General features: G+C 48.7%; 1 protein-coding gene across 2 annotated transcripts in view; it reads right to left on the bottom strand.

The window, feature by feature from the left end:
* TRANK1 (tetratricopeptide repeat and ankyrin repeat containing 1) overlaps positions 1-18,538 on the bottom strand; it is an 83,607-nt gene extending 65,069 nt beyond the window's left edge. The window contains exons 1-7 of one of the 2 annotated variants that reach the window (XM_043595803.1): positions 18,260-18,538; positions 14,818-14,944; positions 12,118-12,268; positions 9,176-9,294; positions 6,180-6,263; positions 5,794-5,932; positions 3,178-3,312 (exon numbers count right to left, since the gene is read on the bottom strand). In XM_043595803.1, the coding sequence (XP_043451738.1) occupies positions 3,178-3,312; positions 5,794-5,932; positions 6,180-6,263; positions 9,176-9,294; positions 12,118-12,268; positions 14,818-14,944; positions 18,260-18,483 (979 nt within the window). In that variant the 5' untranslated portion in view covers positions 18,484-18,538. The remainder of the gene's footprint in view (positions 1-3,177; positions 3,313-5,793; positions 5,933-6,179; positions 6,264-9,175; positions 9,295-12,117; positions 12,269-14,817; positions 14,945-18,259) is intronic. The other variant, XM_043595802.1, reaches the window with a different exon arrangement.
* Positions 18,539-22,219: the final 3,681 nt, after the last annotated feature.

Raw genomic sequence — 22,219 nt, 5'->3', positions numbered from 1 at the left:
CTATTTTTGCCTCTTTTCTGTATGTCTAAAATTAGTTGAAATTGAAGATTAAAAAAAAAAAAAGCTTCTTTGATGAAAAAGAGAAGCATCCTGCAAAAGTAGTGAAGCCTCATTTGGCAATGCCCGGGGGACAGTCCATGTTTACACCTGCATGGAGAAAGGAGCCTCTCTTTACGTCACGTGCTTATTCTCCCATGTTGCAGAAAGTCCGGAAGGTTTCTGCCTTTATAAGAAACAGTATAAAGTTGTGCCGTTCCATATGGCAGCCGTGAGGCACAGATGGCTACTGAGCACTTGAGATGTGGCTAGTCTGCACTGAGATGTGAGCGATCATATGCTGGATAGATGGGCTAAATAACATATATTGGATAGGCTAAATATACTGGCTTATATATATATATAGGCTATATATATTGGCTAAATACATAGGCTAAATATACATAAACATATATTGGATGGGCTAAATAACATCTATTGGATAGGCTAAATATTCTGGCTTATATATATATATAGGCTATATATATTGGCTAAATACATAGGCTAAATATATATAAACATATATTGGATGGGCTAAATAACATCTATTGGATAACGCACATTGGTTGGATGGGTTAAATAACATACATGACGAAAATTAGTTTCACTTATTTTGCCTTTACTTTTTCATATGACTACCAGAAAATTTTAAATTATACGTGGCTCTCATTATGCTTGTACTGGACAGTCCTTGTATAAGCCCCAGGAAAGGAAATGCTTGCCAAGTTATCAATGCAGAGAGTTGGCACCCGAGGCGCTCCATGCATGTAAAATACCCCACACCGCGCAAAACCACCTGGATTTCAGGAGACTTGGAGCTGCGTTTCTTTGCAAACTGAAAAGTCCTGTCTGGAAATACTTTTTGAGGGGGGGGCATTTTCAGAGTAGGGATGTGTAAGGAGAGCACAGTGATTGGAGACACAGACGTTACCCATAAATGACCAGGGTAATTATCATTAGCTGGAACCAGATCACCCTAGTCCACGAGGGCCAGTAGTCGAATGTCTAGAAATGCTACAAGATGGTTGATCAACATAGCCATTTAAACTTACGATAAATAGGTTACATTAAAAACAAAACTCGGGGCACCAAGTCTTGGTGTGTTTACACCAAGCAAATTGGCAAACACCACAATTCAGGGCTTTTCCTTCTGAAGAGCCCATTTGTCAAACATTTGCCAGGATACCATTGCCTTTAAGAAGGTACTAAAATAGGAAGCGATCCTACATGGCGGAGAAGTAGGGGGATCCGAAGTTCCCTCGTCTCTCGAACACAGCAGTGTTGAGTCCAGAGGACTTTGAACTGCAAGACCCCGGGCGGCAACGTGACAGAGATGCCTCCAGGGACCTACCAGGACAAACTGGTGGGCCGTAGGTGCGTGACTGCAAACTGGGAGAGATACGATGGGCGGCAGAGGAACAGAGGGGAGGGATCCCCTTCTGCAGAGAGACAAAGAGAAGAGAAAGGGAGGCTGGGGAAGCGTAGGACTGTATCTGGACAAGAGAAGAAGGTAGTAAAATACACAGGACACCAAAAAAGACAGTAACAAGTGCCGGCAAAGGATTCAGAAAAATGAGAACTTTTGTGCGTCACTGGTGGGAAGTATAAAATGGTGTAGCCACTTTGGAAACCAGTCTGGCAGTTCCTGAAGGGATTCCATGTGGTTACCGTATGATCTGGCAATACCACTCCTAGGTATCTACCTAAGAAAAATGGAAATATATCCCAACACAAAAACACATACACAAACGTTCAGAGCAGCATTATTCGTAATAGCCGAAGGGTGGAGACAAGACACGGGCCCATCCACTGATGAATGGGTAAATAAGATGTGGTTTACCTACACAACGGGATATTATTTGGCAATAATAAGGAATGAGGTCCTGATACATGCTACAAGGTGAACGTCGAGAGCATGCTCAGTGACAGAAGCCAGTCACGAGACCGTATGATTCCATTTGTATGAGATGTCCAGAAGAGGGAAGTCCACGGGCACAGAAAGTAGGTTAGTGGTTGCTTAGGGCTGGAGAGGTAGGGAGAAATGGGAAATGATTGCTGATGGATCCGTGGTTTCTTCTGGAGACGATGAGAATGTTTTATAACTGATCGTGGTGATGGTTGCATAACACCGTGAATGTGCTAAAAACAGGGAATCGGACTCTTGAAACAGGTGAATATGGCATCTGAATTATATTTCGATAAAGCTCCAAACAGTATCTGTAGCACACCCTTTCTCCATTTCCCCAGATGTGGGTTCCTGGGACGCAGTTCCGTGGGGATGACATTAGAGAAACAATCCTCGCTGGGCTTCCCTGGGACACGTTGAGGAAAAAAGACTACAAGTGCCCGGGACGTCCCCAACCAGAGCCCTCCAGGCTGCGTCTAGTCCACAGGCATGTTTAATTTTGAGCGGACATTTTATAATCTTGAGGCGTCTTATTTTTTAAAAATCCATCTTTCCAGGGGGCACCTGGGTGGCTCCGTCGGTTGAGCGTCCGACTTCGGCTCAGGTCATGATCTCACTGTTCATGGGTTCGAGCCCCGCATTGGGCTCTGTGCTGACAGCTCAGAGCCTGGAGCCTGTTTCGGATTCTGTGTGTGTGTCTCTCTCTGCCCCGCCCTCCCTCGCCCGTGCTCTGTCTCTCTCTGTCTCAAAAATAAATAAACATTAAAAAAGTACATGAAAAAAAAAAAAGAACCAGCCTCACTCTTCCTCGTGGCCTGTCCGGCCTTGGCAGGTATGGAGGATGCGATCCCCGCGTTCGATTCTGAGTGGCCAGGAAGCAGGACCACTTCTGTGGTCTGGCTCGTTAGCGTAGATTTGGCATAAAATAAAGCGCTTATAGTAACTGTGTGATGAGGGAAGGAGCAGGGCAGCCAGAAGCCCATATCCCGGAGACATTCAACCCCACAGAAGCCATCGAAGCCGAAAGAGCATGGGGACCCCAGCCAATCTTCCTTCCCTCGACCCGCATCTTTCCTGCATATAGCCTGCCCTCCCGGTCATGCTTAGGTCGACATAAGGTTTAGCCCTCTGGAGCCCGGCCCAGGAGGAAAAGGGTTAAAACGTGCGGTCAGGCTCTCTAATGCCTGAGGTCACCCAGCCCACAGCACCCCCTCCAGCCTGGTGTCGCCACTTACGTTTGATGAGGTATCCTGGGTAGCGAGCCGCGGCAACGATGTGGAGAAGGGTGCAACCACCCTCGTCCTTCTGGTTGATGCGGCCTTTCCACTCGGGCTTGTGGTCCATCAACCACCTGAAAAGATGGTTTTCCTCTGAAGGGAATTAAAATGAGTTCCTGATGTTATTTTCCACACACAGAAAATCAATCTGAAAGCACAGCAACACGTCCCGTCCTGAGGGAGCCGAATGGGGACTCCGACACATGTGTGCCACTCACCACGAGAATGGGAGACACAGAGCGTGTAGACTAAAAGGATGAGCTCTAACTTCAGCCAGATTTCCGAGCAGCAGAGCCCGAGACCGGGGTTCTTGTTCGTGTGAGTTGTTGACGGGGAGCTCAGGAGAAACAGCGTGAGGGACGCAGGGCGGGGCAGGGGAAGGAGGCAAGCAGAGATGTGGTCTCCCCTGAGTCGGCCTCAGCCTGACCCCACAGGGAGCTCTGCAGCGTCAGCTGCACCACGGTGTTGACCCACGAGGAGGCAGGGGCTAACCTTTGTGTCAGTCAAGAGCTCCAGAGCACCTCTAGGGAGGGGGTGTGGTGGGGGGGGAGCGCCTCCAGAGAATGGGGGGCTGATTGGCCAAGAGCAGCTCTCTGGCCAAGGAGGCAGCTGTGGAACAGCAGGTGGGGATGGGGGCACTAGTCGTAAAGAGGCTCCAGGCAGGGCAACAGTGCCCGTGTCAGAAAGCAGGTCAGTATCCGAAAAGGTTACCCTATTCAATACTGTTAATAAGACTGTTAATCAAGACTGGTAATATTTTTTAATGTTTATTTATTTCGAGAGAGAGCGCATGTGCGTGAGCACACACGCAAGCAGGGGAGGGGCAGAAAGAGAGGGAGAGAATCTCAAGCAGGCTCCGCGCTCAGCTGGGCGCCCGGTGCGGGGCTTGATCCCATGACTGTGAGATCATAACCTGAGCTGAAGTCAAGAGTCGGACGCTCAACTGACTGAGCCACCCAGGAGCCCCGATAGGACATATAGTTAAAAGTTATTTTCCCACGTTCCTTCCTTGGAGCTCCTGGGATCAAGGAAAGCCACACACTTCCGCCAACTCTTTGAACACGGTCTGTCACCATGTCAGAGTTTTCCTCTGAGAAACAAATCAGGGATAACCTTGAACGCTTGATGGTATTGACACGTGCCTGTACCCATGGGAGCTAACGTAAAGAGCAGACACAGCGGGGAATCATGACTTTCACAACCAGAGGCACACTTCTCTGGGTTCCAGATTCCTAGTTTAAAACTGGGAGGATTGGGGGCGCCCGGTTGGCTCCGTCGGTCAAGCGTCCGACGCTTGATTTCAGCTCAGGTCGTGATCCCACGGTCGTGGGATCGAGCCCAGAACTGTACTCCACACGGAGCGTGGAACCTGCTCAAGATTCTCTCTCTCTCCTGCTCTGCCCTTCAAAAATCAAAACTAAAAATTAAAAAAACTGGGAGGATTGGACCAAATTGCTTTTAGTCAGACTTTACTTTTAAATGTTTGATCCACCAGTCCCTCCGCAAGAATAAAACATTTCATGGGCTCCACAGTACATGAAATGGAAATCTGGTTAAAGGAAAGTGGGGGCCCAGGTCTTGAAGGCCCTGCCCACCCCCCTCACTCCTTCATTCCCAGGAAGGCAATCCAGCCTTCTGTCTGGACAGAGGAAGAGGAAGACTGTCTGGACAATTCTCTTGCCTCTTCTGGCTCTAAAACAGTACGGGTAAATGTCTAACTCTGGTGCCATACATGCTTGGAAAAGAAAAACAAGCTTTTATCTTGTGTGTGCGTGCGTGTGTGCGTGTGTGTATGAATGATAAAATTTAAATATTTTTGAATTGAACTCCTATAGCCAAGTGGTGAAGACTTAAAAAAAAAAAAAGAATTCTATGAAAATCGGAGTCCTTTAAAGGAACCACAGCAGGCACTATCAACAACAGCCAGTGTTGAAGAGTGTTGAAGCAGTCGACTCTCCGGCTAGAGAGAAAATGAACCCGAAAAAGGGGAAAGACCACACGCGCCTTCCGCGGCTCGGGGAGCTCCGCCCAGCAAAGGCTGTCTGTCCCAAGGTCCCTCCTCGGGTCTCAGTGCCCCTGTGCTGCCAGGATCTGTCTAGGAACACAGAATCTTTTCAGCTTGGGCCCCTGTAGCTACTAGGTCCCGGGCGAAATAAAAACAAGGCTGTCTGGGGAGCCCGGGTGGCTCAGTCAGTTGAGCGTTTGACTTTGACTCAGGTCATGATCTCACGGCTTGTGAGTTCGGCCCCTGCATCGGACTCTGCACTCACAGCCTAGAGCTTGCTTGGCATTCTCTCTCTCCCTCTCTCTGTCTCTCCCTCTGCCCCTCTCCCCCCGCTCGCACCCTCTCTCTCTGTAAAATAAAAAAATAAAACGTTTTAAAACCAAAACCAAAACCAAACAATGCTATCTCCCTGCTGCCTTTATTCATCTGAATAATCAAACCATTTGAGTATTCAAATGGTTTGAACATTCCACCTTCAAGTGGCTAAATTCTGGTGGCCAAATTCAGCAGAGCTCGGAGCTCAGAGCCGGGAGGGCGGCTTGGGCGGGGTGAACCAGAAGAACACTCACTTGCTTGGATACAGAGCCGCATGAGGGCGTGAAGAGGGTATGGTCCTATTGTCTCAATACTCGCACCAATGGAGACGAGCCACTGCACTAGCTTGGGCACCTGTTCCATATTCTCGTAAAGCCCAATGAAGACATATTTCTGGGGGGGGAAGAAAAACACAAAGGAAGAATCATGGAAGTCACCGCATCAATATTAAACGTCAAACCCCTTCACTCATAAAATTTGGGATCAGCAAAACCTAGATTCGCTGTGGCCCACGCCTGAGATCATTATAAACGACCGATATGCAGTGAGGCAGCTGAAGTCCCCTTATGCAAGCAGAGGTCCCAAATACAAGCCCCAAGTGGCCTGACTTAAAACCGTATGTTTCAAGAAGCCACCTCACCTCAAAGAGACTCTTCAGTGATAACTCTGGGACATGGATATTTCGGGGTAGCCGGTCCTTTCTTGCTGACAGAAGTAGGAATGACTGGTGAGAAGGGAGAAAGAGAAAAACCTGGAATAATAATGCTCTCCACGTAGGTTATTGGAACAAACGTTACCTTCGGGGTGAAAACAAACAAGCAAAAACCAAAACAAAATACCCTCCAGCCCTATCTCTCTCTCTCTCTCTTTTTTTTAAATGTTTATTTGTTTTTGAGAGAGAGACAGAGCGAGCACAAGCCGGGGGAGGGGCAGAGAGAGATGGGGACAGAGGATATGAAGCGCGCTCTGTGATGACAGCAGACAGCCTGATGCGAGGCTCGAACTCACGAACTGTGAGATCATGACCTGAGCTGAAGTCAGATGCTTAACCAGCTGAGCCACCCAGGCGCCCCAACCCCATCGCTCTTTTTAAGTTACGTGCCAAGCTTTACAGCCTGAGCCATGATAATCGAAGTCCTTCCGTCCGGCCGATGTCCTGCTCCTGCTGACAGCTAAGCTCTCTCCGCATTTCCTCGAAGCCCGCTGCAGACGGGAGCAGCTGACGTTAAGCAGCATTGCCGAGGGCAGAGTGGGTAAAAAAGTGATTCTCTGCAAAATTCTTAAAGCCGAGCAAGCAGAGGAATCCCATCCTTTACAAGCATCTCATCCCAATTAATTCTGTAGCACACGGGTGTTTCATAAGCCCGGCCAGCAGAGTGTGCTGGAAAGGTCCTTATCAGCGAGTGATAGCTGGCTGCCCATCTCTCCCCAATTCCACACCCGGTAGCCCTGTTCGTGGCTTCAGGTTGGCCATGGCTGGAGTACTGATGCTACAAAGATTGGCAAACACTACAAATCAGGCCTTTTTCTCGCAGAGAGCCAGTTGTTGAACCACTGACCCAAACTAGAGTCAATGAAGAAACTGAATCCCTCAGAAAGGTTAAGCAATTTGTCCTAGGTCACACACAGAGAGGTCCCTCCTGAGATCATCCAGGTGTGCCAACAGGTCTGAGGGCTCCAGGTTCTGGTGTGGCCGTGACTGGGGCCCGGGCTCCGCATCAGTCTCCCTCGTGTATGCCCAGTGGACATGGGGACCACAGCGACTGAGCCTATGGCCACATCTTGTTTGCAGATTCCTTCAGCCTGCTGCCCTCTCTTTACTGCTCACCGTGAACACACAGGCCCCAATCTCAGATGACATACTCAGGGTTCTAACAATCCTGATTGCTGGCCCGGCTTTTTTTTTTTTTTTTTTTGGTCTCTGTTTCCAATATGTGAAAATGACCTGGGCCCCACTGCTGGAGTATTGGACCATGTGCACCTGCCCCCTGGGCTGCCTTCTTGGGCCTTCCCTTCCCTACCTACCTGCTTTCTCAAGACCTTGGAATATGGGACTGAGTTTCAGGGAAATCGTGGCTGGATTTTAGGGGATGTCCCATGAACCCCCTGAAACTATGTATACAAAGAGAACCCCATAGATTTCATTGGATTTCCAGTGGAATCCATGAGCTTTCTAAAAATTGAAGAATTCTGTCTTCTAAAGTCATTCGCCCTGCCTGGCTCTAGAGTCCTTACGGCTTGCCCTGGCTTTTAGTGACTTTTCTGGACTGCCAGGCTTTAGAAAGCCCAGCAGGCCCTTCCTGACCTAACTCCCATCCTCGGCCGGCTCTTTTCACGAGCACGGAGAGGCCACCATCGATGACAACTATGCACTGGGCACGTAGCACAGCCAGCTACCATGAAGCTCCATTAGCTCAATGCCTGGCACATCGTAAGCCCCTGACAAGCATTAGCTAATATTATTATTAGGCGTTCTTGCTCCAGTATTTCTAAACTTCACCAAAGCCCCGAGAGAGTAAGTTTATAGCCTGAAACTTACAAATGCGGAAATGAGACCCAGAGGGGAAATAATTGGTCCAAAACAGAAAGTGGAAGATGATGATGCGAGGAGGCATCTGTGTCACACCAAAGCCCAGGCTGCGGTGCACTGGGCACCGGGAATCCCTTCCACGGATTCCCCGCCTCGGGCCGGCTCCTACAACCTCACTGCTACCTGCGGGCAGCGGTCCCTTAAGCCTACACGGAAGCGCTGGGGGCAGCACAGGCAGGTCTCCTGAGCCCACACTAGCAAATGCAATATAGAAGAGATTGCATGAGGGCGCCTGGGTGGCTCGGTTGCTTAAGTGTCCGATGCTTGATTCTGGCCCAGGTCATGAGCTCACGGTTTGCGAGTTCGAGCCCCACATCAGGAGGGAGTCATAGCGTGCAGTCTGTGTGCGATTCTCTCTCTCCCTCCTTTGCTGCCCTTCCCCTGCTCGCGTGCTCTCCCTCTCTCTCTCTCTCTCAAAATGAATAAGTAAACATTAAAAAAAGATTATATGAAGATGAACATTCCAAAATTTATTTTCCTCATTCCATATTACCATTGGCATCTGGACTTTACACTTCTGGGATGACCATGGAGACATAGGGCAAGGAGAGAGGGTGATACACGTTAGCTAATATTATTATAGGTGTTCTGAATACGTTTCCTACCTTTAAAAAAAACTGGCTAATTGATATACCTCAGTGACTTTCCATTTTTAATGATGTGTCCGTTAAAAAGTTATTTTGGCATCAAGATAAACAAATAATGGGGCGCCTGGGTGGCGCAGTCGGTTAAGCGTCCGACTTCAGCCAGGTCGCGATCTCGCGGTCCGTGAGTTCGAGCCCCGCGTCGGGCTCTGGGCTGATGGCTCAGAGCCTGGAGCCTGTTTCCTGTTCCGATTCTTGTCTCCCTCTCTCTCTGACCCTCCCCTGTTCATGCTCTGTCTCTCTCTGTCCCAAAAATAAATAAACGTTGAAAAAAAAAATTTAAAAAAAAAAAAAAAGATAAACAAATAATAAATTACAACCCCCCTCCCCAGTGCCAGCAGAAAGACTCTGTTTGATCGAGAATGTGCTTTTCCCACAAGAGAGTCATCTGCTTTTACTTACGTGCCATAATCCTTTCTTTGCCAACTTTTCTATTACAGATTGCCACACTTCGGTTGAGAATCCAGTAGTAAAAATATGATCGAAACAGGGCAAGAAACTTTGCAAAACAATGGGGTCGCCTGAAAGAAAGTTCCATAGTTTAGAAATTTTAACCCAGGCAGAGTCTAGAACATTTGGGAAAAGGTCCTCCATTTAGGACCACACATAAACAAATGGCAAATTAAAGATATCAGAACGAGAGGCATTCTCGGGCACCAGGGTGGCTTGGTCAGTTGAGCCTCTGACTCTGGACTTAGGCTCAAGTCATGAGCTCATGGTTTGTGGGTTAGAGCCCCACTCTGACAGTGAAGAGCCTACCTGGGATTCTCTCTCCCCTCTCTCTCTGCCCCTCCCCTGCTCACACATACACACACACACACACACACACACACACACACACTTTCAAAATAAATAAACTTTTTAAAAAAGAAAAAAGAAAGAGAGCCACTTTCAAAGTAAAAGTCCTATATAATTGACTGAAGCAGCAGTCATTTTAAGTTCACCTATAAACTCAATGCCCCAAGGGTTAAGCGGTATAATGTGAGCTAATACTCACTTAGCTCTTCTATATGTGAAGCCCAGTGATATGTGCTAATATTTAATCCCTCAAACATACCGACAAGGCACTGCCTATTATCTCCACTTAGAGAGGAAGAAATAGAAGCTCAAAAAAGTTAAAAAAAAAAAAACCTCACTTCCCTTAAGATGTGACATCATATGAGGCATGTTAAGATACAAAACAGATGAACATAAGGGAAGGGAAGCAAAACTAATATAACAGGGAGGGGGACAAAACATAAGCGACTCTTCAATATGGAGAACAAACAGAGGGTTGCTGGAGGGGTGGTGGGAGGGGGAATGGGCTCAATGCGTCAGGGGCGTTAAGGAATATACTCCCGAAATCATTGTTGACTAGATGCTAACTAACTTGGATGTAAATTAAAACAAATAAAGAAATTATAAAAAAAAAAGAAGAAGAAGAAAGAAAGATGTGACAAATATTATCCTCACCCAACCAATGAGAAACGGAGACAAACGAGGCCAGTCTTCATGGCATATCACGCAACCAGTTAACGACAAACACAGAGATGGGAACCCAGATCCACCAACTCTCTTATGCAACACACATTCTTCTAACCTAGTGGCCCAATGCATCTCATGATCCTCCAAAAGCCACATTTCTCAAACCCATGGGTGAGATCATCCAAGGGGACGAGGCAGGTGCCAGAATAGCATGGCACCTCCTCCGGGATTATCAATTTCCACAGATAGGGAACTATCAAAATAAATAGATGTTGCACAAGACGATACAAAATTTCCATAAGCATATTTTTCAAATTTTAGAAGTCGGGCCGTGGGCATCCATTCACCCTCCAAACAGGAGTCGTTTGGTATAAAAGTCTGGGATGAGTTGCCCTACGGAGTCCTACGACGTGCCGCTCTCAGGATGGGAGCAGAATGGAAACCGTCCAGATTTCTTAGGGGAGCCGTCGCCAAGAACGAACGGTGACTTCACAAAGATGCAGAAGACACGAGGGATCGAAGGGGAATGGCCAAGCCATCAGGTTCAGAGGAATGGGACACAGGCTCCGTCACGGCAGTGAAAGGGTGCCCGGAAAGCTGTGACCCATCAGCACTCATCTGGGCATCTTCCATTTCTCTGCTGGGGGGACGTGGCTGTGTCTACCTCCAACCACCCCCCACTCACTGCCTGATGCGGCTCTCACCCCCCATCTGTGCCAAACTTGCCAAAATCTGTGGCATGCTGGCCACAGACCACACAAGTTGCCTTCCCACACTCCCAGTGGGAACAGGTGGCTCTGTCACAGTTGAATTTATTTCCCCGCCTCTGAAAGCCAAAGACCATTTGCCCACAGTTCTAACAGGTGCCATGTTTCACATCCTAACATCTCTAGAATCGGGACGCGTGTGACGATTGAGTTTGTCTCTTAGTGGCAAAGCATTTGTTTCAGTGGCACATCTTAATGGGTACAATCTTAAATGTGATCAAACACAATATTTGAAAACAATGGGCTGGTCATTGGCAGAACGTTTAGACTGCGCCAAGATAAACACAGAAAGAGTTCCGTGGTCACTGGCAGGGAGTCCATTACATTGTGTTACGGCTTTCTGTCTTTGTCTAATCCAGGCCACTGACAAAGCCGGCTCACGGGCCAGGTCATTAGAGTAATAACTCAAGGCAGTGACGCGGAAAGCCCCCGTGCGTCACTGACCGTAGCGGCCGAGACGCCGGGCACCGCGGCAGCTTCCGCGGGACCCTCCATCAGCCCTTCCAGGCTATTCTGACAGCGAACAAAAATATTGCCTCCACGTATGGGATAAATCCATGCAAAAATCATAGGAAAGAGCACAACTCACGTAAAAAGGGCAGTATGAATAGGGAAAGATCTCTCAGTAGCAACACAGAAAACTGAAGTCTGCAACAAGAGTGGCGGAGCTCTAAGTGATTTCTTCTGCAAAACGATTTCGGTGTTTTTACAAGAACCTGAGCCACCCCAACTTCCAAAATGGTTTCTAATGTGAAAATCAGTTTCATTCAAACTGCATACATCAGCCACAAAGAAACCCCCTGGAATTATCTCTTCCAGGAGCCATTCAAATAAAATAACAAGGACATGGAAAGAAAGAAAGAAAGAAAGAAAGAAAGAAAGAAAGAAAGAAAGAAAGAAGAAAGAAAGAAAGAAAGAAAGAAAGAAAGAAAAAGAGAGGGGGGAGAGAGAAAGAAAGAAAGAGAGAAAGACAGAAGGAAGGAAGGAAGGGAGGAAGGGAGGGAGGGAGGGAGGAAGGAAGGAAGGGAAAAGGGGAGGAAGAAAGGAAGGAAAGAAGGAAGGAAGGGAGGGGAAGGAAGGAAGAAAGGCAGATTTCCCGCGGTTCCAACTTACTGCCCATAGTGGTAAAGACTCCCACAAGGAAATCAGCAATCTGGATCTGGTCCGGGCTGCCCTGGAGAAGTCGCAGACCCTCGAAAAACATTCGAGCAGCTTCGTAAGGCTGAAGCAACCTCAGCAAGGAGTAACCAGCCCGGTAGTATCCCTGGGACAGAAGAAAAGCAAACCCATAACTCACCCATCATCCCTCTAACCAGCTGCTAAAAGGAAAGGCAAGATTGATGACATGGGGAAATGAGCTGGAGAGGTTTCACTTCTGTGTCAACACGGATTTCTAACAAGCACTGGCTACAGGATTTCCACGTTACGTTCTGTGCCACAGTTTTCCTGTCATTTTTTAACTGCCAAGAAAACAATCATTTCCAAATGCATGACTTCTACTGCATCTAACGTAGGACAGAGCGAAGGAAGCGGGCCCGCGTCCAAGTGCATGTGTGGCTTATTCACGCAACAAATCACAGCCCTGGCAAGAAGAGAATGAAAAAAAATCCTCCGACGACAGTGTTCCAGAAAAGAATGAGATTGTCATGTAAACACAGAACTTGTTCCCTGCTCCTTTCAATCAAAGTCAACACGACTTCCACGGGTACACAGCTGGAAAAAAAGTTGTCATGACAAGCGTTGAGGTATATCGAGCTCCACGTTACAGGCATTGTATACCGGAGGCAAAAATTTTTTATTTCTGTGGAGAGGAAAGTTACAATGATTGTCAGAGGGAAATGGAGGACTTTGGCCTATATAAAATGGTGTGCCTTGAGTAGGAACAAAATGGCAGTGCCTTCCCCCTCTTTGATTCTCTAAAGGAATCCACACCAGGATCTATCATGACAACATTCTAAGACAATGAAAGGTGTCCACCAACCGGGTTCACACAAAAAGCAAGCACTTAAAAATTCCACTCAACACCAAATCTCTGACTATCGATTTGTTTTCACCTTCATTTGAAACGTCATTAGATGACAACGAGAAAAAAAAGGGTTGGGAGAATGTCTGGGTTTTTTTTCGCCCAACCCAGTAAGCTGGATACAGAATTCTCCGCTTCTTTCCCTTCCTCAGATGTTAGTTTCTTTCATCTTTTATTTTGGTGGGGAGAGGAAAGGGGTTCAGAATATGCCAGCCCAAAATATGGCACTTGGGCCTAAGGATTATCTTGAGCCCAAGGCATTTGAGATTCAAAAGATGTGGAAGGAAACCTTCCTGGAGCTCCCCTGATCTGAGTAAAAGCAGAAAGTCTACAAAATGAGGGCTGCCATAAATTTTCTCTCCCAGGGAATTTTTATGGCCATGAAGAAGAAGACGGACATTGGCACTGAGCCGGCCCAGCGCTGCTAAACATTACTAAGATCGCCCTTATCTCCCCTCGCATGAGTTTCCCCACGTGTGTGCATGTGCGTTCCCACAGTCTGCAGCCCCCGAAGTCTAAACCCCTCTCCTTTGTCTGTCCCGCCTCCACACTTTACCACTCTGTTAAAAATGTATAGGGGCGTCTGGGTGGCTCAGTCGGTTAAGCATCCGATTTCAGCTCAGGTCATAACCTCGCACTTCATGAGTTCGAGCCCCGCATCGGGCTCTGCTGACAGCTCAGAGCCTGGAGACTGCTTCGGATTCTGTGTCTGCCTCTCTCTGCCCCTCCCCCGCTCCCACTCCGTCTCTCTCAGTCTCAAAAATGAACAGATGTTTAAAAAAAGTTTTTTTAAGGAAAGGCTGAAGGTAAAATAGGCAAATCCCTCCCTCGAGGATGGAGAACATGCAGGTCAAAACCCCTCGCCCCTACCCACTGTTCCGTACACGAAATGCAGATCACTGAGAAGACCATACAAACTCCTATGTCCTGAGTGCCAATGACTCGAACCAAGGTCTCCTTAATCCTTGAAGCGACTCTGAGACCTAAGCAGCCACTCCCTACACAGTCGGGGAAAGGAAGGCTTAAGGAAGGAAACGCATTTCCTCCCATGCTGAAACCAGTCTGCCGCACAGCAGAGCAGCGGGGAGAAAGGCCTGTGCGTTTCTGACCTTGGAGCCTCGCCATAAATGGTCCGTATCACTCACGTGACACTTAATCATCTGTGCCTCAGATGGCTCCAGAATGGCAACTCCTTTACGGTCTCCTCCGATTTTGCTTTTTGTCCTCTCCCCAACTTGACCGAGAGTTACTCAACAGCTGGGCTGGTGTCTCCCTGGCCTTTTGTTCACCCTGAGGCAGGAAGAACTCTGACAGCATTTTAGCTGCGGAAAACAATCAAATACTCATTTAAATACTCATTTACCAATCTTTGTTAACCCCTGGTGGGGGGTTGGGGGTGGGGGTGGATTGCTGGCCATTCGAACCTCCCCCCACCCCCATCCCTCCAAGGGAGCTGATTTCGAAGTAAGAAGTAATCGGAAGAAGTAATCGGTGCCATGTGGGTCCACCCAGCTTGCACCTGCAACACAGCTTAGCTCAAATGAAACTCGGAAACATCAAAGTACTCTTCAGACTACGAGTAGTGGTGAAACTACATCAGAGCACAACGAGCTCCACCTGCAAGGACATTGCCACACCTGGCCCTCAGTGTTCCCAGTCTTCTCCAGACAGGCTCACACGCCCTACGGGCACCTGTGTAAAGTGCAAAGGATTGAATGAGATGCACTCCTCACATTTCCGTTTTAAAAAGAAGGGAGGAAGGAGGCAGGGCCCCCCAGCTGTCCCCGTACCTTCACGTAGGTTGGATCCCACTGGAGACATTCCTTGGCCGCCACAAAGGCCTCATTCCATTTCCCGAGGCTGTAAAATGCACTGGATTTGTTGCACAGCAGGACGGCCAGCTCCCTGGGGGGAACCCTGTCAGAAAGAACCAACCGGAGGTCAGGAGAGCCCAAGCCATCTTTCTGCAAATGCAGAAAACCACCTTCGAGGTCACAATTCTGGGGCTGACTGCCACCATCACCAGCTAAGGTCCCAATTACACCGATCACATCTGACCCTCCAGCCCCCAGAAACCCCGGGGCATTGGCAAAGTGCAACCACTCCCAAATCCTCTGCTCCTTTTCATGACAGACGTTCTCAACACCTTGGTTCTACCTCCGACTGATCTCCACGCATCTTTTCATTTTTTAGAGACCGTTGGTGATGCTTCTGTGAAAATGGTGACTGGTCCTGGGGCGCTGGGGTGGCTCAGTTAAGTGTCCGACTTCAGCTCAGGTTATACTCTCACAAGTCATGGGTTTGAGCCCCACATCAGGCTCTGTGCCGACAGCTCGGAGCCTGCTTTGGATTCTGTGTCTCCCTCTCTCTCTGCCCCTCCCCTGATCATGCTCTGTCTCTCTCTCTCTCTGTCTCTCAAAAATAAATGTTAAAAAAAAATTTTTTTTTAAGTTAGGTGATGCAGATAAGCACAAATAAAAAGCAAAGTAAACATCACCTCTACAACTGCCCCATCGTCAGTGCTTTGTTTCCGGCTTCTGTTCCCTTAAGTTGAAGGGATGAGACCCCAGAGGTGCACAGAAGAGGCAGTGGGGCGGTCAGTGGGTGATCGATCAGCAGGGGCTGACTGCAGGTGTCCCGCCCACATAACCTGGGCCGAGCAGCCATCCACAGCTGCAGTGAGCACTGGCTGCCACTAGGGGCTCCCATGGCCCTGTTCTCCAGATTCGCCCTCGACCTAACGGGAGCTGCCCTCTCCCCGGGAAGTTGTGTCCCTGCTGCGGACTAAATTGTGCCTCTCCGTCCATATGTCGAAGCCCTGGCCCCCCGTGTGATGCTATTTGGGGAAGAGGGCTTTCACCGGGAACTGAGCTGGCCAGCACCTTGATCTCAGACTTACCAGCCTCAGAACGGTGAGGAGTAAGTTCCTGTTGTGACTCCGCCCGGTCAACGGCATGTTGTTTTGGCAGCCCAAGCCCCACTCCTGAGGACAACTCCCCGGGGCCAGACAGCCTACAACCGAGGGTTGGCTGGCATGGGAACCAGAAGGTCAGCTCCCTGGCCCCAAAGTGGGACGGGCTCTGCAGTCCAGCTCATGCGCCAGAGCTCCCCAGGGGATCAGGCTGAAGCTGCCTCCAGAGGCCGCACCATCCCTGCTCGGAGCCCCTGCCCCTGCCCCATCCTCCTTCCCTCAGTCCCCTTCGCCTGAGAGCACTTGCTCAGCAAACCAAAGGCACCTAAATCCCTATGTCAGCCGGCAGCGGCAGGGGGGAAGAGTGGCAGGAAGGTTATGAGAGATAATAGGGGAGGGTCCGGGCAGGGGTCCCGTTAGCGGCCCCACGGTGAGGGGTCAGTCTACAGCCATAACCGCTACACCCGACTGCGTGTTTAAGAAAGTCAAATGCTTTGTGCTCGAGGCCCAGCTCTGACACCGCTCTGATCTGAGCCGGGAGGGGCGGAATTACAGGCCCAAATCAATGACACTCAACCCACATCCAGCTACTGGGGAGACACCAAGGTGACAGAAGGCAGGAGGTGGGAGCCGGGATTCAGTAATTTCACCCCGGGGCATTTCCCAGTACACATTTAGGCCGCAGGCACCCCACAAATGCCAATCTCGGCCTCCTCTACTGCAGCGGTCCCCAAGTGTGGTCTGGGAGTGTCTGGTGTGCCCCAAAACCATCTCAGGTGGCCCACAAGGTCAAAATATTTTCGCAACGATAGCAGGCTGATTAATAGTCCTCCAATAATGGTACCACTTGTTGGCCAAAGAAACTTTGCAGATGGGATTAATTTACAGATCTTGGGGGGAGATTGTCCTGGATCAGGATACAACCACAAGAGTCCTTATGGGAGAGGGACAGAGGGAGACGTGGCTGTAGCAGAGGAGAGAGTGACACGACGTGGCGGCACACTGGGAAGAGATGCTTTGAGGATGAAGGAAGGGACCACAAGCCAAGCCGTGCAGGCAGCCACCCAGAGCCGAAAGAGGCAAGAAATGGGTTCTCCTCTGCAAAAGACCAGCCCCACCAGCACCCCGATTTTAGCTTCGGGAGACTCATCTCAGCTTCTGACCGCCAGAACTATAGGATAATAAACGGTGTTTTCTGCCGCTAAATTGTGGTCATTAGTCACAGCGGTAACAGGGGACCACGCGTGTGTCTTTTTCACACATTCTCTCCCATGTGTGCGGGGAATCTTCCAGAGGCTACACGACACGTGGTATCAGTGGATTGAACGCAGAAGCAGATACGAGAAGTCGGATGCCTTCTGTGGGGACGGACATTAAAGAGGTCTGCAAAGGGGCGCCTGGGTGGCGCAGTCGGTTAAGCGTCCGACTTCAGCCAGGTCACGATCTCGCGGTCCGTGAGTTCGAGCCCCGCGTCAGGCTCTGGGCTGATGGCTCGGAGCCTGGAGCCTGTTTCCGATTCTGTGTCTCCCTCTCTCTCTGCCCCTCCCCCGTTCATGCTCTGTCTCTCTCTGTCCCAAAAAAATAAATAAACGTTGAAAAAAAAAAATGCATTAAAGAGGTCTGCAAAAATGAAAACTGGGCCAGCCACCCTTCTCACTAAATTTTCAGCTTTGGAAAACATACTTATTTTGCATTAGAATGTGTTACTTACGTTAACATATAATGGGCTTATTACTGATCTTTTCAATAGATGCTTAAAAACGTATTTTAAGCTTACCTCCGTTTTAAATTCAAATACAGACTCTACTGAAAGCTACACCCTCCACAGACAACAGCTCTTAGCTGTTAAGCGTGCTGTGATAATAAAAATGTTTGGGAACAGGTCTCCTGAAAGCCGAGGGGGCAGAGGAAGGGGTGGACCTGAGTCCCCCTGGGGTACACACTGTAGCCTGGGGGTAAACATCCCAGATGATCAAGAAAGTGAGAGAGATGGCCATTGAGAGAGGCTGGGGGCTGGGATCGTCCCAGGAACTCAGATTCCCATAACCAGACAGAAGGGGAAATTGTGCAATGCTTACCAACAGGGTCCTATGTTTCACTTTCTATTTCTCCAGTACTTGGTATTCTCTGTGCAGTTTCTGAGCTCACAGCACAGAGCGGATAAATAGGAAGTGGGCGAGAAAGAAAACAGAAACTAGGCGGCGTGATAAGAAGTGAACACATAAGCGGCAGAGTGAGTTTCCTTCCATTTGCTACAAAAAAAAAAAAAACCCACAAACAAACAAGCAAACGAAAGGTGAGGAGTAAATCCCAGCACTTACCCCCACGGATATAACTGCAGGAGAATGTGGATGGCCTCATCATACTTTCTGATGGCCAGAGAGAAGTTCCCGTTCTTAAGAATTTGGTTGCCAGATTCTTTCAACAGCTCAGCGTAAGCGGTGGGGTCCATCCTGCGAGCAGAGAGACGGGGGAAAGGCTGGCGGCCCGGCCGCTCTCCCTTCACGTCTGCATTGCTGACTGTGTGGAGAGGCACTCGGTTCATTCTGGCCCCACCCACCTGCCGAGCACATCCTGACAACACCCCTCACCACCAGGGGACCACACGGGGCTCCTGAGGAGACCGTTTCTTCCCCAGTTCTTTTCTGACCTCAGTGGCAGCAGCCGGGGAGGGGTGGGGGATTCCATTTATTCTGTGCTAATGGCCGGCCGGGCACTGAGTGGCGAGGCTGCTTCTGCCCGCAAGACGACTGACACCTGGCAGGCCGTGTGTGCCCGAGAAGCGGCGGCTGTTCCCGAAACTGGCACTGTTGTTACCTTCTTGTTTACCCACCCACCACGGCCCGCAAGGAGGCGCCGTCCCCGCTGTGCAGAGGCGGAAACTGAGGCTCCTGGAAGTTCAAGTCACCTGCCCCCGGTTCCGACCTGATGGCCAAGCTTCTGCTCCTGACCACTGCACCGCATCGACTATTGGCAGCAGCGAAACTCAGTGGATAGCCCTCCCATCCTCTTGGAAGGGGGGAAAGGTCTAGAGGCCTCCATATACGAGGGGTTAGGACACAGGGCCACAGCCACTGCCTCTTCCGCCCTCTCCCCTTTCTCAAACACTCTAATATAATCCCCAGAGTATTTGTCCCCGAGATTACTTCTTGCAGGTCGTACCTTCTGTCTTACTCGTCTTTGTCGCCCTACAGACTAGCATATGAGGGCCATTTAAATATTCATGGTGTAACAGATTGGAATGCCAAACCCAGAAGGTTGCCTGTTACTGATTCTCTCTGATGTGTAGTCGGAGACAAGCATCCAGAGCCTCACCTGCCCGTGGACCCCAGGAGTGTTTGCTGAGCAAAGGTAGTAGAGAGGAGCTCGAACCCATAACCCCAAGATCAAGAGTTGCATGTTCTACTGACTAAGCCAGCCAGGTGTCCCAACATGCCTCTTTTAGAAATAACTCCCCGGGGCACCCGAGTGCCTCAGTCAGTTAAGCGTCCAACTCCCGATTTCGGCTCAGGTCATGAGCTCACAGTTGTGAGATCGAGCCCCACGTCATGCTCCGACCTGAGCACAGAGCCAGCTTGGCATTCTCTCTCTCTGCCCCTCCACTGCTAGCTCTTTCTTTCTCTGTCTCTCTCGAAATAAATAAAAACTTTAAAAAATACTTCTCCACTGCAAGAAAAGGCCACAAATTTGTCCAAAATGTGTAAAGCTGTAAGCCCACGATTCACAGAGGAATACAAGTAATTTCTAAATATATGGAGAGTGAATAAAAAAGATCACTCTCACTAGAGAGCAAAGAAATGAAGAATTACAGCAACAAGGTATCATGGGGAAATACTTAAAGAATTAAAAGAATGACCCCAAATGTCGGGGGCTGTCATATACCGCTTAGAGGAGAAATGTACTACATCACGGACAGATTCAGTCTTACGGATGGATGTTTGCCACAGTGAAATGTGGAAATAACTCTAAATGGCCTATGACTCGTAATGGATTTGAATCGGTTATAGAATACACATATTGGGGGGGGGGGGGGCACCTGGGTGGCTCAGTTGGTTGAGCTTCTGACTTCCGCTCAGGTCATGATCTCACAGTTTGTGAGTTTGGGCCCCAAGTCAGGCTCTGTGCTGACAGCTCGGAGCCTGGAGCCTGCTTCGGATTCTGTGTCTCCCTCTCTCTCTGCCCCTAACCCACTTGCATTCTGTCTCTTTCTCTCTCAAAAATAAATAAACATTAAAAAAATTTAAGGGGCGCCTGGGTGGCTCAGTCAGTTAAGCGTCCGACTTCGGCTCAGGTCACGATCTCGCGGTCCACGAGTTCGAGCCCCGCGTCGGGCTCTGGGCTGATGGCTCAGAGCCTGGAGCCTGCTTCCGATTCTGTGTTTCCCTCTCTCTCTGCCCCTCCCCCGTTCATGCTGTGTCTCTCTCTGTCTCAAAAATAAATAAGTAAACGTTAAAAAAAATTTTTTTTGAAAAAAGAAAAAAAAAATTAAAAAAAAAATATATCCATATGGGAGAATACCACATGATTAATTAAAAAATCATGTTGTAAAAAACATTTAATGATTGGCTATGTTAGTAAATGAAAAGTACAGTCTACATAAATAGGTGTATAATCCCAAATTGAATTTTTAACACATATAATATATTGAAAATATGCCAAGGGGCGCCTGGGTGGCTCAGTCGGTTGAGCGTCTGACTTCGGCTCAGGTCATGATCTCACAGTTTGTGAGTTCAAGCCCCGCATCAGGCTCTGTGCTGACCGCTTGCTCAGAGCCTGGAGCCTGCTTCAGATTCTGTGTCTCCTTCTCTCTCTGCCCCTCCCCCGCTCACGTTTTGCCTCACTCTGTTTCTCAAAAATAAATCCGCGTAAAAAACATTTTTTTTAAAAAGAAAATACGCCAAAATGAAACACCATTGAGATTAGGCAGGGTTTAAATTTTTCTTCTTGTCCTTTTCTGAATTCCCAGCTGCTCTACAATGTACATTAATAACCAGAATATAAATGTTATTAAAATGAGACTCTTTCAGGGCTTAATTGAAGAATTCAAACACAAAACATTTCCACTTTATTTACAAATACAATAAAAACAATTCAGGTCAGAATTTTCGGGTTGTTTCCACCAACAGTGAGCTTTTAACGTTAGGTGAGCAAACGTCAAATGTATTCCTTCTCTTGTTTCTGCTTTTTCTCGGTAAAATGACGTCACAGGAAATAGGGGGATTGCCAGCCACACAGAAGGCTTTTGGCCTCTTTTTTTTTTTTTAAGTTTTTATTTTTGTATTTTGAGACAGATAGAGACAGCGTGAGTGGGGGAGGGGCAGAGAGAGCGGGAGAGAGAGACAGAATCCCAAGCAGGCTCCGCACGGTCAGCGCAGAGCCCAAGGCAGGGCTCGAACTCACGAAAGAGCGAGATCATGACCTGAGCTGAAACTGAGAGTCAGATGCTTGACCGGCAGAGCCACCCAGGCGCCCCGCCCCAGCTTTTGGCTTATTAGGATTTGTTAGCAGCCACGGTCTCATGATAGGGAAGAATGCTTTATATCTCTTCCTTAGAACACAGAGGGCTTGGTGGTTGAGTCTGAGCAACCGGGCAGTCTGTTTATAGAATAAATTGTTAAGTACAAATGGTAATGACATACAGTTGATGGCTAATACGTACCAAGTGCCTACTATGTGCGTGACATCAATCACGCCATTTCATTCTTACAAGAAAACCCACGAGGGAGTCATGACTGCATCCCCATGTGACACACAGGGACACTGCAGCAGAGAGAAGTTAAGCTACTTGCCACAGTGACACAGAAAGTCGTGGCACTACAGTGCACACCTAGGTGATGTGACCTTGAACTACAGTCTGAAAGGCCAGGACAGGGGCTCAAAGGTCAGCACCCAGTCAATCCCCAAGGCATGTGATGATTTGGCTGGCACCGAGCCCTCACTTCCAGGGTTTTTTTTTTTTGGTGTGATGAAAGCCCAAAGTAGATAGTCTCACAGCTGTGGTGCTGGCTGGCAGTCATTTTCACTGTGTCCCCATCAGGATTCAAGGTCCAGTTGTGGGGAGGTGTCATGGGCTGCCTGGCTACTATACCCAAGGAAGTAGAAATAAGTGCCCTCGGTAGATTTTTTTAAACCAGCAAGTCTGAAACAAAGCAGATTCAGGTTGTTGTAGCTTTTATTACTTGTTGTCTATGTACACATGAAACCCTGTAACTGACTTATAGGAATAGAGCAAAAACTTCAGACAGGGTTGGGAGTGGGGCCACTAAAATGGGCACAGGGAG

Source organism: Prionailurus bengalensis, chromosome C2, assembly GCF_016509475.1.
Source record: "Prionailurus bengalensis isolate Pbe53 chromosome C2, Fcat_Pben_1.1_paternal_pri, whole genome shotgun sequence".
Classification (NCBI taxonomy): Eukaryota; Metazoa; Chordata; class Mammalia; order Carnivora; family Felidae; genus Prionailurus; species Prionailurus bengalensis.
This window is presented reverse-complemented; position numbering and strand designations above follow the sequence as displayed.